This window comes from Armigeres subalbatus, chromosome 2 (assembly GCF_024139115.2).
Source record: "Armigeres subalbatus isolate Guangzhou_Male chromosome 2, GZ_Asu_2, whole genome shotgun sequence".
Classification (NCBI taxonomy): Eukaryota; Metazoa; Arthropoda; class Insecta; order Diptera; family Culicidae; genus Armigeres; species Armigeres subalbatus.
The window spans coordinates 451848030-451862529 of record NC_085140.1 but is presented as its reverse complement, the minus strand read 5'-3'; the positions used below and the strand labels follow the sequence as shown (position 1 = coordinate 451862529).

The window sequence follows — 14500 nt, the reverse complement described above, 5'->3', positions numbered from 1 at the left end:
CCATTCCCAATTGTCGATGCGATGAACAATCAGATGCGTCTTGGTACCTAAATTGTTGAGAAAGAAAACAACTTTGCGTATTATGTGGATAATCATTATTTGCCGAATCAAAAAAAGGATATTTGGTTTTTATTGAAGCCACAAAGTCAACATTGTTTTTATCAAGCCTTTCCTTGAGTTTTTGAACTAATATTTCATAAGACACATCCAACAATTTATCTGCAGGGAAAATCTCACTTGCAATATCGAATAAAAAATCACCTCCCAAACAAAACATCTGGTATTTTCTCTCATTATCGTTGACTTTGTTCACTCGGAAATGGCAAGACAATCGCTTAATCCAAGAAGTAAATGATTGTCGCTTACTGTATGGTTCAATATTGGGAGCTATAATGTAGGACATATTTGTCAAAATCAAATTTAAACAAAAATAAATTACTCTTACAATTGATTTCGAAACAGATTCACAACAACAATTGTAAAAAGCTATTGAAATTAGTAAATATTCTCTAACAATAATTAACAAATGGAAAAATCTATTGTTTCATTGTTTTGTGTCAATAACAATTCCAAAAGCTACCAAAAATATCAGCTTTTGTTCAATAGAAATACAAAACATGCAATAAATCACGTTACTTGCGCAAAATCACTTTTGTATAGTATTTAAAAAAAATGCGCGGCTTTTCCTGACACACTATAGAGAAAAGTAAAATCACCAATAATCAAAATTAATTCTGGTTTCAGTTTAACCAATATATCACACTGCGCAAAACCAATTATCACTTTTTATTACTTATGTAAATTGCGCGAACACTCCTGGTAAATGCGAAAAAATTAAACGTAAAAACGCCAATCAAACCCGATTTCGTTACTCACCCGATGAATCCTTCGCTTTCACCACGATTCCCAGGTGAAGGAACCAGAAAACCTTCCAACGGAGCGAAAGGGAAATGTTCAAAATTAAACCACTACCGCCGCACAAACGGTCCACTATGCAGATGCCCCTATGTCTCAAATAAAAGAAAAATCACTTTCATTATAATGTATAATAGATTTGTCACTCAAAACAATTGTATTGAAATACTAGGTATTCTTTAAAAACACTTTTTGTTTTGCTTGAAACCGACGCCGTATAAGCAAATGGCGTTTCGGTGGGCAAGTGCACTTTGCCACCTCCGAAATATATGCCACCAAATGAATGCAATTGTGATTAATTATCACTATCACGGTATCACTTTACCTACCGGTAATTGAATCAACAGCCGCTGTCTCGGTTGATTTTTTTCCGTCGGCAAAGGTTGATGCGTTCCGGCTTCTCGACCTGCGGTAATCCGTCGGTTCGTTTTTTTCCTCGTCGCCACTAATAAGTCTGCTGGGGAAAACTACAACTGGGGGGTTTGTTTCTAGGGGAGTATAAAAATACGTGTTGTTCGTTTGAGGTGTAAAACAGAAGAGAGCTCCTGGCTCTGATTTATTTATTAAGTAAATAACAGCAGTGTTGCGCGCTGCGCTTGCTGAACTGCTGAATACACGGAAAGATGTTTGTTATCAAATTTACAGTATACATCACAATGTTAGTGCTTTTCTGGTGAAATTGAGTTTAATTTGATAAGTGTTCCTCCATGATTTATCAATTTATGCTTATTTAACACATTGCTATTGAAAATACGGCGTTTATATCTTCTCTCGATATTTTATGTGATGGATTATGGAAATTATTTAATTATTAAATTAATTAAGTTCAACACCGATTGCCACTCCATAATCTTGATACACTTTTTCTTGAACCACTGCGAAACCAGCTTTGAGGTGTGCTTCGGATCTCCGTATTTTTAGAACGTACACTTTCGCCTAAACTTTAGCTTTCAGACAGACGCTGGTAGGTTGCGCTTCAAAATATTCAAATAAACCTCCTTGCTCATGCTTCCATCGATGAGCCCAAGTCCTTCAACGACGGATGTAGCCATAGATGCCCACACCAAGACTCTACATCTTGTCTTGATGCCAATAGTCCCCTATCCAACTCCTCCTTCTTCACGATAGTTCTGTCAATTCGGCCAGTGTCTTCAAAGGACGCCCCAATCGCTTACCCGGCGTGATAGAACCACGATTTTTGTACATCTGCACAATCCTAGCGACCGTATCTTTGTGAAGCTGAACAATTCCGGCAATATCTCGGTAGCTTTTGCCAGTTTTGTGATGTTCAATAATCAAATTTCGGATGCGGGTATTAAACCACCTGACTTGGACATCTTCTTGAACATTCACAGAAGTTTTCATGGCACTGATAGGAGATTCACTCAGCTTATCGCGGATTTCTAATGTCTCTATACGCTGCTTTAACATCTACTTAGTTGCGCGAATGCTTTGACATCCGACTTCGAGGACATTATACACTTGTCGTATACATACCAGAGAGTAATTCTCAACGATTTGCTCCCACACGCGTTTTTTCTTTGACACGAAACAAATGAGCCAAGTGCTACGGAGGATGATCGTTCATGGTCTCCCTCAAATAGGCATGTTTTGAATAGCAGTATTGACCCAAAATGACCATGCCATTCCGTGTCCATCCATATTGTTGCAGTTAGAAGCTCCCAATTCGTCTGCTAGTTCAAATACTGCATGAGTCATTGCAGCACCAAATAGGTCCTTTTCTGCTGGATCAATCAAGACGTCATTGACAAAGTTCCACGCTGAACGACTGCTAAAAGAAAGTGAATAAGTCTGAAGAAACAGAAAAATATCCCTGCCTCTCCAACTCTGTAGTATGTTGCTCTTTTCTTCGTTCAATTTATACAAAGTGTAATTTCGACGACCGTATTGGAAAAGTGCGAACTGGTGAAAGTCGTCCGCGATAGTTCCATCAGCACTGGTCACCAAGTATTCCTTCGAAAGAAGCCAAATTTTGCATGCTCTTTTGCTTGTTCTTTCGGCTTGTTCTGTTAGCTTCCACTCGAAGCGTTTACTGCCGCCAAATGTGCTCTCCTGAATCCTACAACTCTTCCAAATCGTAGTAGAGTAGGTATTCTTCTACTGATTTTTTAGTAGATTGGTGAAAATCTGTGAACGGAGAGTTGCTTGCCAATATTACCTAAATAGTACAAAACAAATTCTCGCTTGAATGAAAGATATTCAATGCAAGCACATCGTTTCATCCGCATCCCTTTGAGTCTTGTACAACTTTGTTTTTTTTAATTTACATTGACACCCTTATCAGGCCAAAATATTGAATTATGCTTTAAAGAATATCAGACAGGTTCCAAAGAACCTCACTACGATACGGCTTGTGTTTAAATCAGTTCTGGAACAGAAATAAATTCTTCCATGATCTGATCTCTGAAGTTTTACAACTGTTGATCTACCATTGACCAAAAAAATTACAATTACAATATGCACATAATCGATTAAGTCCGGTTTTCTATCCTTCGCGGCCCTTAGCAGGCTTTGACACCGACAAGCCCATTTTTATTAGGAATAGTTACAAGTAAAACATATATACTTTCTATAACATATAACTTTCGAAGACGAGTTTAGTACTTTCCATTCAATTCCACGACGTTTTGTTATCTTTTTAGATACGTATTTCGACCTCAACTGTGAGGCCGTCTTCAGTGTCTGGTACTTGACTCGACTCGACAAATATTCTGATATTAATAAATAATAATGATATAATAAACTTACCAAATTTAGTACTGTATTGAAAATGGAACTATATGTAGATAACTTACTGAATTTTTGCTAGATTTTGCAAGTATATTTTGAATTTATTTGATTTAGATGATACAAATATCAGAAACTTGTTTATTTTGACGATTGTTTGTATTTTGTTGTTGTTGCCTGTTCTGGTTCAGTCCAGGTTACACAATTTTCTGAATTACACTCAAAATAATCCACAAGTCAATGCTATACGTTTTAAATCACGCATAATATGATCATTCTAGACCAACATTTGAAAAAGGCGTAACAGCCAAAATGTATTCCTTCTGATTCTTCGTCTACATATCTAGACCAACATTTGAAAAGGGCGTACCAGCCAAAAATTATTCCTTCTGATTCTTTGTCGACATGTATAGCTACATATGTAGGCGAGGAATCAGAAGGAATAAATTTTGGCTGTTACGCCCTTTTCAAATGTTGGTCTAGATATGTAGCTATATATGTGGAAGAATTAGAAGGAATAAATTTTGGCTGTTACGCCCTTTTCAAATGTTGGTTTAGATATATCATTTATATGTGCGTGATTTATATATCGCATCCCATGATAAACACTCGAATCCGAGCTCGAATCGTGATCATCTCATTCTCAATCAGCCTCCCTTGAATCGCGCCGGAGCGCGCCCATTTACTTTATACACGGCGGCGTTTAGCTATGGCAGCCCCATTCGGCGGCTTATATCAAATCTAACAGCTCATGAGCAGACTTGCACCCTGTGAAAAAGCTTATGAGCGCGCTGCTGCGCAATCTTTGCTTGCGCGTTACCACCGCGAAGATCTGAGCGTTTGAGAAGAGCGCGATGTAGAGATTGTATGATGTAGAGTAAAAAATTTATGCAGCTCATTTCGAAAGTTGATCTGGATAGGTCTGAATGATTGAACTAAGTATTCGTACTTGAGCGTGTATGCAATGAAGTCAGTTTTGAAACGGTTGCGTTGGGTTGGGTGTTCCAAGGTCAACATATCCTTCCAGCATCAAAATCAGAAAATATTGAACTTTTATTGAACTTTTATATTTGAACATTCTGACTCTCGATGACTAACAGTTGCCGATTTCAGTCATGCCTTCTTGGGTTGAGTGTTCCAAGCTCAAAATATCCTTCCAGCATCAAAATCAGAAAATATTGAACTTTTTTTTTACATTCTTATTTACACATTCTCACTCTCGATGACTAACAGTTGCCGATTTTGGTCTTGCCTTCTTGGGTTGAGTGTTCCAAGCTCAAAATATCCTTCCAGCATCACCCAACCAGATCCGGTGGCTTATCCAGCCACCGACCAACCCACTCAAGAGTTGGATTTTCTTGACCCAACTACACAGAAAAAAATAAAATTGTGCTATCAAAAATTATGCACTTTCATTCGGAAAAGTATCAAATTTTTGTTGAACTAAAAGTTAAATAACTTTGAACGAAAGTTATGCGTTTTATTTAAAAGTATTTTCCATCTTTTCTGAGTGTAATTTTAAAAGTTTTTTTTTCAATTTGAATCAGTTATCTATTTTCATATAATTTGACAACATGACGCGAGCTTCAAAAAATCACCTGGCTGTCAAATGAAGCTACGATAGCTACCGCAAGTTTACATTTCAAATTTCCGGAAAGGAACACTTGCTTTCATTTTAGTTTTACGTATTTTACGCCATATTCGGACGACATAAGAAATAGTATCTATTTAAAAGCCAGAAATGGCTTCCGGTTCGTGTTTTTACATGCATATGGTAAGTTACCTTCATAAAGAAGATCTGATTAATTGAATATTAATGTTTTGTTTACCATCCATTTCGATAGCCGCGGGCATATAATGATTCGACCTTGACAAACAAATCAGGACATCGTCGGAACGCCTGGTTGAATATCCATACGATCACAAGATGCGACGGAACCTGGGATTTCCCATGGCCTAAATCGTTCATGGAGTAACAGCAGCAGCGTTGAAAAATTCGAGGAAGAAGTCTTCTAAGCAACGTTCTGCCACAACAAAAATACTATTTAAAATAATTGAATAAAATTGTGTAATAAAAACGCAAACATAGCTAATCATTACATTAAAATGAATTTGAAAGGAAAGGGAAAATTGAAGAATGGGGAGGTTCTTTTTTGGTCAAATATTTAATTTTGGAATAAAAATAAACCACTCTCATTTTCCACAGTGTGATTATTTGGATTTGACAGTTCTAAAGTTTAAACTTGTTATAACAAAAAAGGGGAGCGGGCAGCATGAAAGTGCTCCAGTACCAAACAATTTGCGGAAACGGTCATGGCTTGATTCTGAAATAAGGGAAATAAGCAAATCAATTATTAGTTAGCCGAAGGTCGACGGTGCGGTAATCAGCAGCAGGCTGGTCGTTAATATAGAGTACTTACCTTTATCTCGAGGAGGCTTACAGAATATCAACCCTTGCCGCTGCAGACGTCGCAATCCGAACTTTTTAAAAAAATGTTTCGGATCGAATTCGTACGCGGGATCGGATGATAATTTAAAAACAATACTGTTGGAGATCAGTAAGCTATGAGGGCGTCTGGACGAAAATTTTCATTACCTTAACAACCATTGTGTAGAGCAGATCAATAAATAATTAGTTAAATTTTCACACCGTATAAAAGTCGGGTTTCAGTTTAAAAAAAAAAGAAAAGAAGAATTTTCAGGTTAGTGTCCCTGTTCAAGATCGGAGCCATCCTGAGTGCTCGACCGACTGAAGTAGCATTGGACCTTCTCCCCCGGCAGTGTCCCTGTTCAAGCTCGGAGCCATCCTGAGTGCCCGACCGACTGAAGTAACATTGGCCCTTCTCCCCCGGCAGGTTAGTGTCCCTGTTCAAGGTCGGAGCCATCCTGAGTGCCCGACCGACTGAAGTAACATTGGCCCTTCTCCCCCGGCAGGTTAGTGTCCCTGTTCAAGCTCGGAGCCATCCTGAGTGCCCGACCGACTGAAGTAACATTGGCCCTTCTCCCCCGGCAGGTTAGTGTCCCTGTTCAAGCTCGGAGCCATCCTGAGTGCCCGACCGACTGAAGTAACATTGGTCCTTCGAAGCCAAGCTTCCAGTTTATATGGAAGATCACCTGCAACGACCTAGACGGTGCAACGCAGGTATAGTCCCAAAGAATCTAATTGATTATTTCTGTCAAATTCCGAAACTCGATCGAACAATCATGCAAAGAACTCCTGTCGCAACAAATTTACCCAAAGAATCCGGTGTTAGCGTGGCTGTTGGTCAAGTAGAGTCTATTAACAATGAATCGTCGTCTAAATCGGTAAGAAATTCCGCGTCCGTTCGTGCTGCTAGTCAGGGTGCTCATAGTGCAAGAATATCAGTAGTAAGCAAATCACAAAGTCAAATCAGAGCATTGGAGCTCGTCAATGAACTTGAAGAAGAGGAACTACGAGTATCTTTAGAACAGGATAGAATTTTAGCTGAGCAGCAAATGGAAACTCTCAGGATTCAGAAAGATTTGGAACTCAAGATGCAACAGAAAAAAGCGGATTTCATCAAAAGGAAACGTGAACGAGCAGTTGAAATGAGCGAGCTGCGGTCTTGTTCTGGTGTATCGAGCTGCCATTCAATGCGACGTGTACAGGACTGGGTAGATAAGAATGCAAATATGACAAACGCAGAAAATAATGTCCATACGAATGCTGTTCATCGTGATGTAGGTGCCAAAAATGATGTGAACGAAGTGTTGTGTCATGCTTTCAAGGCGCTTCAAGGTCATCATGCGAAAGATTTACCGCAGTTTTCAGGAAACATCACTGATTGGCCGATATTCGAGAACGAATTCAAGACATCCACCGAGGAGTGCAAGTTATCCGATAGAGAGAACATCAGGCGATTGAACAAAGCCTTGCAAGGTAAGGCACGCAAAGCTGTGGAGTGTCTACTTTCTGCTGCTGAAAATGTCAGCTTAATCATGCGGATGCTAAGATCTAATTTCGGACGTACTGAGTGGGTAGTAGCTAACAGACTTGAACTTCTACGAAACCTGGATTCTGTGAAGGAAGGCAATATTGAATCTTTCCGTTATTTCTTCAATGCGGTCATCGGAACTGCGGTGGCGCTAAAAAATGTGAATGCTGAAGCGTATCTAATGAACCCTGAGCTGATTTCCCACCTGGCCGAGAAGCTACATGCGTTCAACAAGCGAATGTGGGTGTGACACAAGGCGTTACTAATAGAACAGAATACGATCTTTGATTTCCAATAGTTTACGCGGTGGTTGGCGCATGAAATGGAGAATCAACTGGCAAGCATGAATTCAGTTTTCCTCAACAAGAAAGATCGCAGGGATGCGTTGTTCTCCAGATCAAAGGCACTAGTTCTGAATGTCAACACTCGTACAGCTGACCAACGAGGAAAATATCCTTTTTGCAATTCGAATGATCATCTGAGCTTAGTCAAATGTGAGCAATTTACCAAACTATCCATCGATCAACGTCGTTCCGCTGCAAGATCCTGTAACGTGTGTTATATTTGTTTGAAGCAAGATCATTCCCGTCGTAATTGTCGATCTGATAGAACATGTTCAGTATGTAATCAGAATCACCATGAATTAGTACACTCGGATGCAATAAGGAAGGAACCTTTTCGCAAGTTCGAGAAGAAACGTGCTGAGGATGTATGTCATGTCAACAGTAAAAATGTAACCACTATCCTCCGTGTTGGTAAAGTAAGAATTCGTAACCAAGGAGCAGTGGAGAATGTGTTCGCCCTGTTTGACGAAGGATCTTCTTTATCGATGATTGATTCGGAGCTTGCAGAACAAATGGAGCTGAACGGCCCAGTGTCTCCGGTAACCTACCGCTGGACAAATGGGATTTCACACAAGGATTCTGAATCAATGATGCTGTCTTTTCAAATTTCTGGGCCTTCCGAACAAGCTAAGTGGCACGAACTGAAAAATGTGCGTACCATCAATAATATGAATCTTCCTCGTGTGAGTCTTGACATCGACAAAATTAAAAGATTGTACCCACTTCTTGACGAGGAGAAACTGGAGATAATTCAAAATGTAACTCCAAAAATTTTGATTGGATCGAATAACGCTGGCCTTATCGTTCCATTAAAAACGGTGCAATATTCAATAAGAGGTCTACAGCTAACGCGGTGCCATCTTGGTTGGACAATCCACGGAGAAATAGAACCTGATAGAGTAGAAATATCTGATCAATTTCACGTTTTCCTTTGCTCAAGTGATCGAGATTTAGAACTAACTGAAATGATAAAGGAATTGTACAAAATTGAAGATTTCGGCATCCGTCATCAAGGCCCAAAATGTCAGAAGAAGATGAAAGAGCTCTAGACATTATGAATCGTACACTGAAACGATGTAAGGATCGCTTTGAGGTTGGACAAATATACCGGTATAACAATTTCGCATTTCCTGATAGCAAGCCGCAAGCACTGCGACGCCTAACTATTATGGAGAAGAAGATGGATGCAGATCCAAAGTTCGCTGAGCAATATTGTGAGAAAATTGAGGGTTATATTCAAAAAGGCTATGCTAGGAAACTGAATCCCGAGGAATTGAATGAAACATCTAACACCTGGTATTTGCCGCATTTCAGTGTAACAACTGCAAACAAATTCCGTCTAGTGATGGATGCTAAAGCAAAGTCTCACGGTTTCTCGTTAAATGATCTGTTGCTGAAAGGACCCGATTTCGTTCCACCGTTGATAGCAGTACTGATGAGAGGAAGACAAAAGAAAATAGCTTTCATGGCAGATATCAAGGAAATGTTTCACCAGGTTCGTATCAGAGATCAAGATCAAAATTCTCAAAGGTTTTTCTGGCGTGGCATGAATCGTACAAATCCCCGAAGTCTACGTAATGATGGCTATGATTTTCGGTGCAGTATCATCCCTTCTATTGCACAATTCATAAAGAATTTCAACGCAAGTGAACTTGAAGATCGTCTCCTGGAGTACTACGTCCAATTGTCAAACAACATTACGTTGATGATTATTTTGATTCAACTGACACAGAAGAACAAGCAATTGCTTTAGTGAAGAATGTTATTGCGGCACATGAACACGGCGGATTCAAGCTCGTCAAATTTGTATCCAATTCAAAAGCTGTATTGAATTCTAACGATGTTTCTTTGAGAGCTGACTCGTGTAAAGATGTCCGTGTTCTCGGTCTACAGTGGAACCTTACTACCGATGAATTGGTTTTTCCTTTGAATTTCCCAAAGCTTGACAACGGTATCCGATCTGGAACAGACATTTCCCACTAAGCGGCAGTTATTGCAGTTTATGATGGGTATTTTCGATCCCCTAAACATACTATGTCCTATCACAATCCATTTGAAAATATTGTTTCAAGATTTATGGCGTCTACAAATCGATTGGGACGATAGACTACCCGATGGGTTGATTGCGAAATGGAATGAATGGCTTCAACAAACAGCAACGCTTAAGGAAGTTAGAATACCAAGATATTATTTTCCAAATATTTCGTCGTTTAAAAGTATAGAGCTTCATGCTTTTTCGGATGCAAGCGATAAAGCCTTTGCCAGCGTAATTTACATGGTACACCGATGTTCGGATAAATCGCACGTTGCATTGGTTCTGGCAAAGTCACGTGTAGCTCCTTTGAAGTCACAAACTGTTCCAAGACTTGAATTGCAAGGATGTGTGCTGTCCAGTCAAATGATGAAAGTAATACAGACTGAGTTAGAAATCGAAGTGTCTTCAACTTACTTTTGGACGGATTCTAAAATATGTTTAGCTTGGCTTTGTACGAAAGAGAAACTTGCAGCCTATGTAGGATCACGAGTTTCCAAAATTAAAGAAAATGGACATAACACTAGAATGTGGAACTGGGTTCCAACAAATTTGAACGTTGCAGATCTCGCGACAAAATCGTCTAAATTTGCGAACATGTCAGTGTGGTTGCATGGTCCGGGATTTTGAGCCAACATTCGAGTGAATGGCCAAAACAGGAATGTGTTACTTTGTCGTCTGATGAAACTGTAAATTTTCATGTGGAGATAGCATAGCTGATGAAGAATTGGTTTTCCATCAAGTACATGAGTACGAAAATACTATAAATTTACCCGATATTCGGCGATTCTCTGACTACAACCGTTTAATATGATCAACCGCTTATTATTTGAAAATGAGAAAATCCTATCACTTTCAAAACACGAAAAACCAAAGAAGTTTACAATCAATGTGCACGATATGAACGAAGCAAGAAACATGTGGTATAAACAAGTTCAAATTGAATCCTTTTCCGATGAAGTTAGCAGCCTGAGAACAACTGGATTTGTGAAAAATCAAGCCGTTTATATGCATATTCTCCTTTTATGATTGATGGAATCATCAGGATGAGAGGACGTATTCAAGATAAGAACAAACCTTTCGCTGTTAACAATCCCGTCATATTACCCGATAATCATAATTTTACTAATTTGTTGATTGAAACGTTTCATAATGCAAATGCTCATCAAGGATTGGAAACAATTATAAATAATTTGATGCACCGTCATCGTATCTTAAAGATTCGTTCTCAAGTCAAAAAATTCGGAAATTCCTGTATTAAATGCAAGGAGCTACGCGGAAAACCGAATGTAGCACAAATGGGTAATTTGCCATCAGAACGAACAATTCCTTTTGTTTTTCCTTTCACACACACTGGGATTGATTATTTCGGTCCACTGTTGGTAAAGATTGGACGGCGTATTGAGAAACGTTGGGTCGTGTTATTCACTTGTATGACCAGCCGAGCAGTACATTTGGAAGTGGTTCCATCTTTGGATACAAGCAGTTGTATAATGGCCATAAGGTGTTTCATGGCGGTTCGCGGCGTTCCTCAAAAACTTCTTACTGATAACGGTACAAACTTTACGGGTGCAAATCAAGAGTTGAAGAAATTGACTAAAGAACTCGACCAGCAGCAAATTGAAGAAACTCTAAGCGTGAGAGGTGTAGAGTGGAGTTTCATACCACCAGGATCGCCACATTTCGGAGGATGTTGGGAACGATTAGTACGTTCAGTCAAAACAGGTCTAAGCGCTATGTTGAAGGAAAGGCATCCTACGGATTTAGTTCTTCGTACTACCTTATGTGAAGTTATGAATATCATCAACAATCGACCATTAACAGAAATTTCAAATGACCCTCAAGATCCTGAACCAATATCTCCAAACATGCTGTTACTTGGAAGAAATAACCACATGCAGTATGATCACGATTTCGATGAAAGCAATTTGGATTGTAGAGCAGCTTACAAGCATGCGCAAATATTTGCTGATCGTTTCTGGCGTAAATGGGTGTCGGCTTACCGGCCAAATTTAATGAAGCGACAAAATGGCAAGATAACCGAAAATATTACGAGTTTGCAGTAGGTGATCTAGTTTTGATTGTGGACGAAAATCTTCATCGTGGATGTTGGCCTAAAGGTGTTATAGAGAAGGTAAATTATGGACCAGATGGAAAAGTACGAACAGCGACAATACGAACATCCCGAGCCATCCTTGTCAGACCAACTTCGAAAATAATACTGTTACAGGCTAGTTCCGTTGGTGCCCTGGAGAATGTTGGAGATCAGTAAGCTATGAGGGCGTCTGGACGAAAATTTTCATTACCTTAACAACCATTGTGTAGAGCAGATCAATAAATAATTAGTTAAATTTTCACACCGTATAAAAGTCGGGTTTCAGTTTAAAAAAAAAAGAAAAGAAGAATTTTCAGGTTAGTGTCCCTGTTCAAGGTCGGAGCCATCCTGAGTGCTCGACCGACTGAAGTAGCATTGGACCTTCTCCCCCGGCAGTGTCCCTGTTCAAGCTCGGAGCCATCCTGAGTGCCCGACCGACTGAAGTAACATTGGCCCTTCTCCCCCGGCAGGTTAGTGTCCCTGTTCAAGCTCGGAGCCATCCTGAGTGCCCGACCGACTGAAGTAACATTGGCCCTTCTCCCCCGGCAGGTTAGTGTCCCTGTTCAAGCTCGGAGCCATCCTGAGTGCCCGACCGACTGAAGTAACATTGGCCCTTCTCCCCCGGCAGGTTAGTGTCCCTGTTCAAGCTCGGAGCCATCCTGAGTGCCCGACCGACTGAAGTAACAAATACAATAAAAATTCGATCACTTTTGCTGTCACTGAGTCCACTCGATAGACTTGACATCAGTGGGTGGTTTGACTGTTCAACAATTTTTATCGTAAAAGGGAGAACTTTTAAATCTACACTCAAGGAAAACGAAAGGCACTTTCAAATTAAAGTTACCACAGTCACGATAATCAATATTACTTTTATTTTAACAAAAATTTGGCGCTTTTCAGATGTAAAGTACGATATATTCAGTATCACAATATTTTTTCTTTCTGTGTAGGTCCGATGGCATATCCAGCCACCGACCAACCCACTCCAGAGTTGGAATTTCTTGACCCAACTAGGTCCGATGGCATAAAAGATATTTTAGTTACTAGATAAAGATTGTCGCTGTCGTCGCTGTCCGGAACATCTTTTGCTGGCGAGGATAGGGGAGCTAAATGTCAAAGAAGGAAAATCCATACGATTTGACAGGTCTGTACCACACATGTTTCGGACAGCAGAACAAAGGGAACCGAAGCGACAATCTTTATCTAGTAACTAAAATATCTTTTGATGGCATATCCAGCCACCGACCAACCCACTCCAGAGTTGGATTTTCTTGACCCAACTAGGTCCGATGGCCTATCCAGCCACCGACCAACCCACTCCAGAGTTGGATTTACTAGACCCAAGCATGTCTTATGGCGATTTCAGCCATATTTCTATAAGAACAAATCATTATTTATATTTACGAAGTTTATACTTATCACGCTTTCGAAGTAATCTATTTAAGATTATAATGACCTACACAGAAGATATAGAGGTTATATTGTCGGGCCGCCACCAAACCGGACCGCGCGATTGAGCACTCGCGCTGCGACGCGAGTCGCGACAATTTGAAATATTTCACTAGTAGCGCGCATCATGAACGAATGGATGTACTATCATGCGCACTAATCAGAAATGAGTTGCGACGTCTGATAACTGCAGATATTTCATTTTATTGAAAACAAATTTTCGATTTTCTACTATACACGGAATACAAAGCTAGCGTAGCCTACACATGAACAAAACTAGTCAATCAGGAGAAATGCGGTTCGTATGGATTATTTTTCAGAGTGCGATAAATATTGCTGGTATTTTCTTGCTGTAAATTTATCAATAAAGTTAGTATAACATCAGTGGTACTTCAACTATCTGAATCATACAAAATTAGCTTTAACTTTCTTTATAAATAACACATATTTCAAACGCAATACGGCAATACTATGCTGTCAGCAGAGATGCATCTGAACACGAGAACGCGTGTTCGTGTTCAAAACGTTTTGAACACTGCACACTGTTCAAGAGCACTGACCTAACTTGCAACTTGTATCCTAGGTAGACAAATTCAAGCAACGGCATGCTATAGCATATACATATATACATTTTTCGGCTAGTAACGAAACACGTGGGCATCTAACGGATAGAAATCAAGCACGCTCGTATGTTTTTGCATAGTTCCAAATCTAAGGAATCTTAGTTACCACGATCGTTTTGATTGCGTACCAACCCAGTGCACACTGAACTGTGTTCAGAGTTCAAAACTAAGAACACCATAGCACGCTCTTGGCTCATGTTCTGTTCAGGATCTAGTTCAGGATGCATCTCTGGATGTCAGAATAAAAATAATATGTACACGGAACCGCGAAACAATTCACTTGACGGTTCCTTTCACTCAAATCCAACCTTGCGTGGAAGAAGCCAAAAATAAGTAAA

The 14500-nt window shown here is 39.8% G+C and overlaps 1 protein-coding gene across 1 annotated transcript in view; it reads right to left on the bottom strand.

Moving 5' to 3' along the window:
- Window positions 1-14500, bottom strand: part of LOC134210451 (uncharacterized) — a 73745-nt gene that overhangs the window by 20497 nt on the left and 38748 nt on the right. The window contains exon 19 of the mRNA XM_062686496.1: window positions 2413-2606. Coding sequence (XP_062542480.1) covers window positions 2413-2606 — 194 coding nt within the window. The remainder of the gene's footprint in view (window positions 1-2412; window positions 2607-14500) is intronic.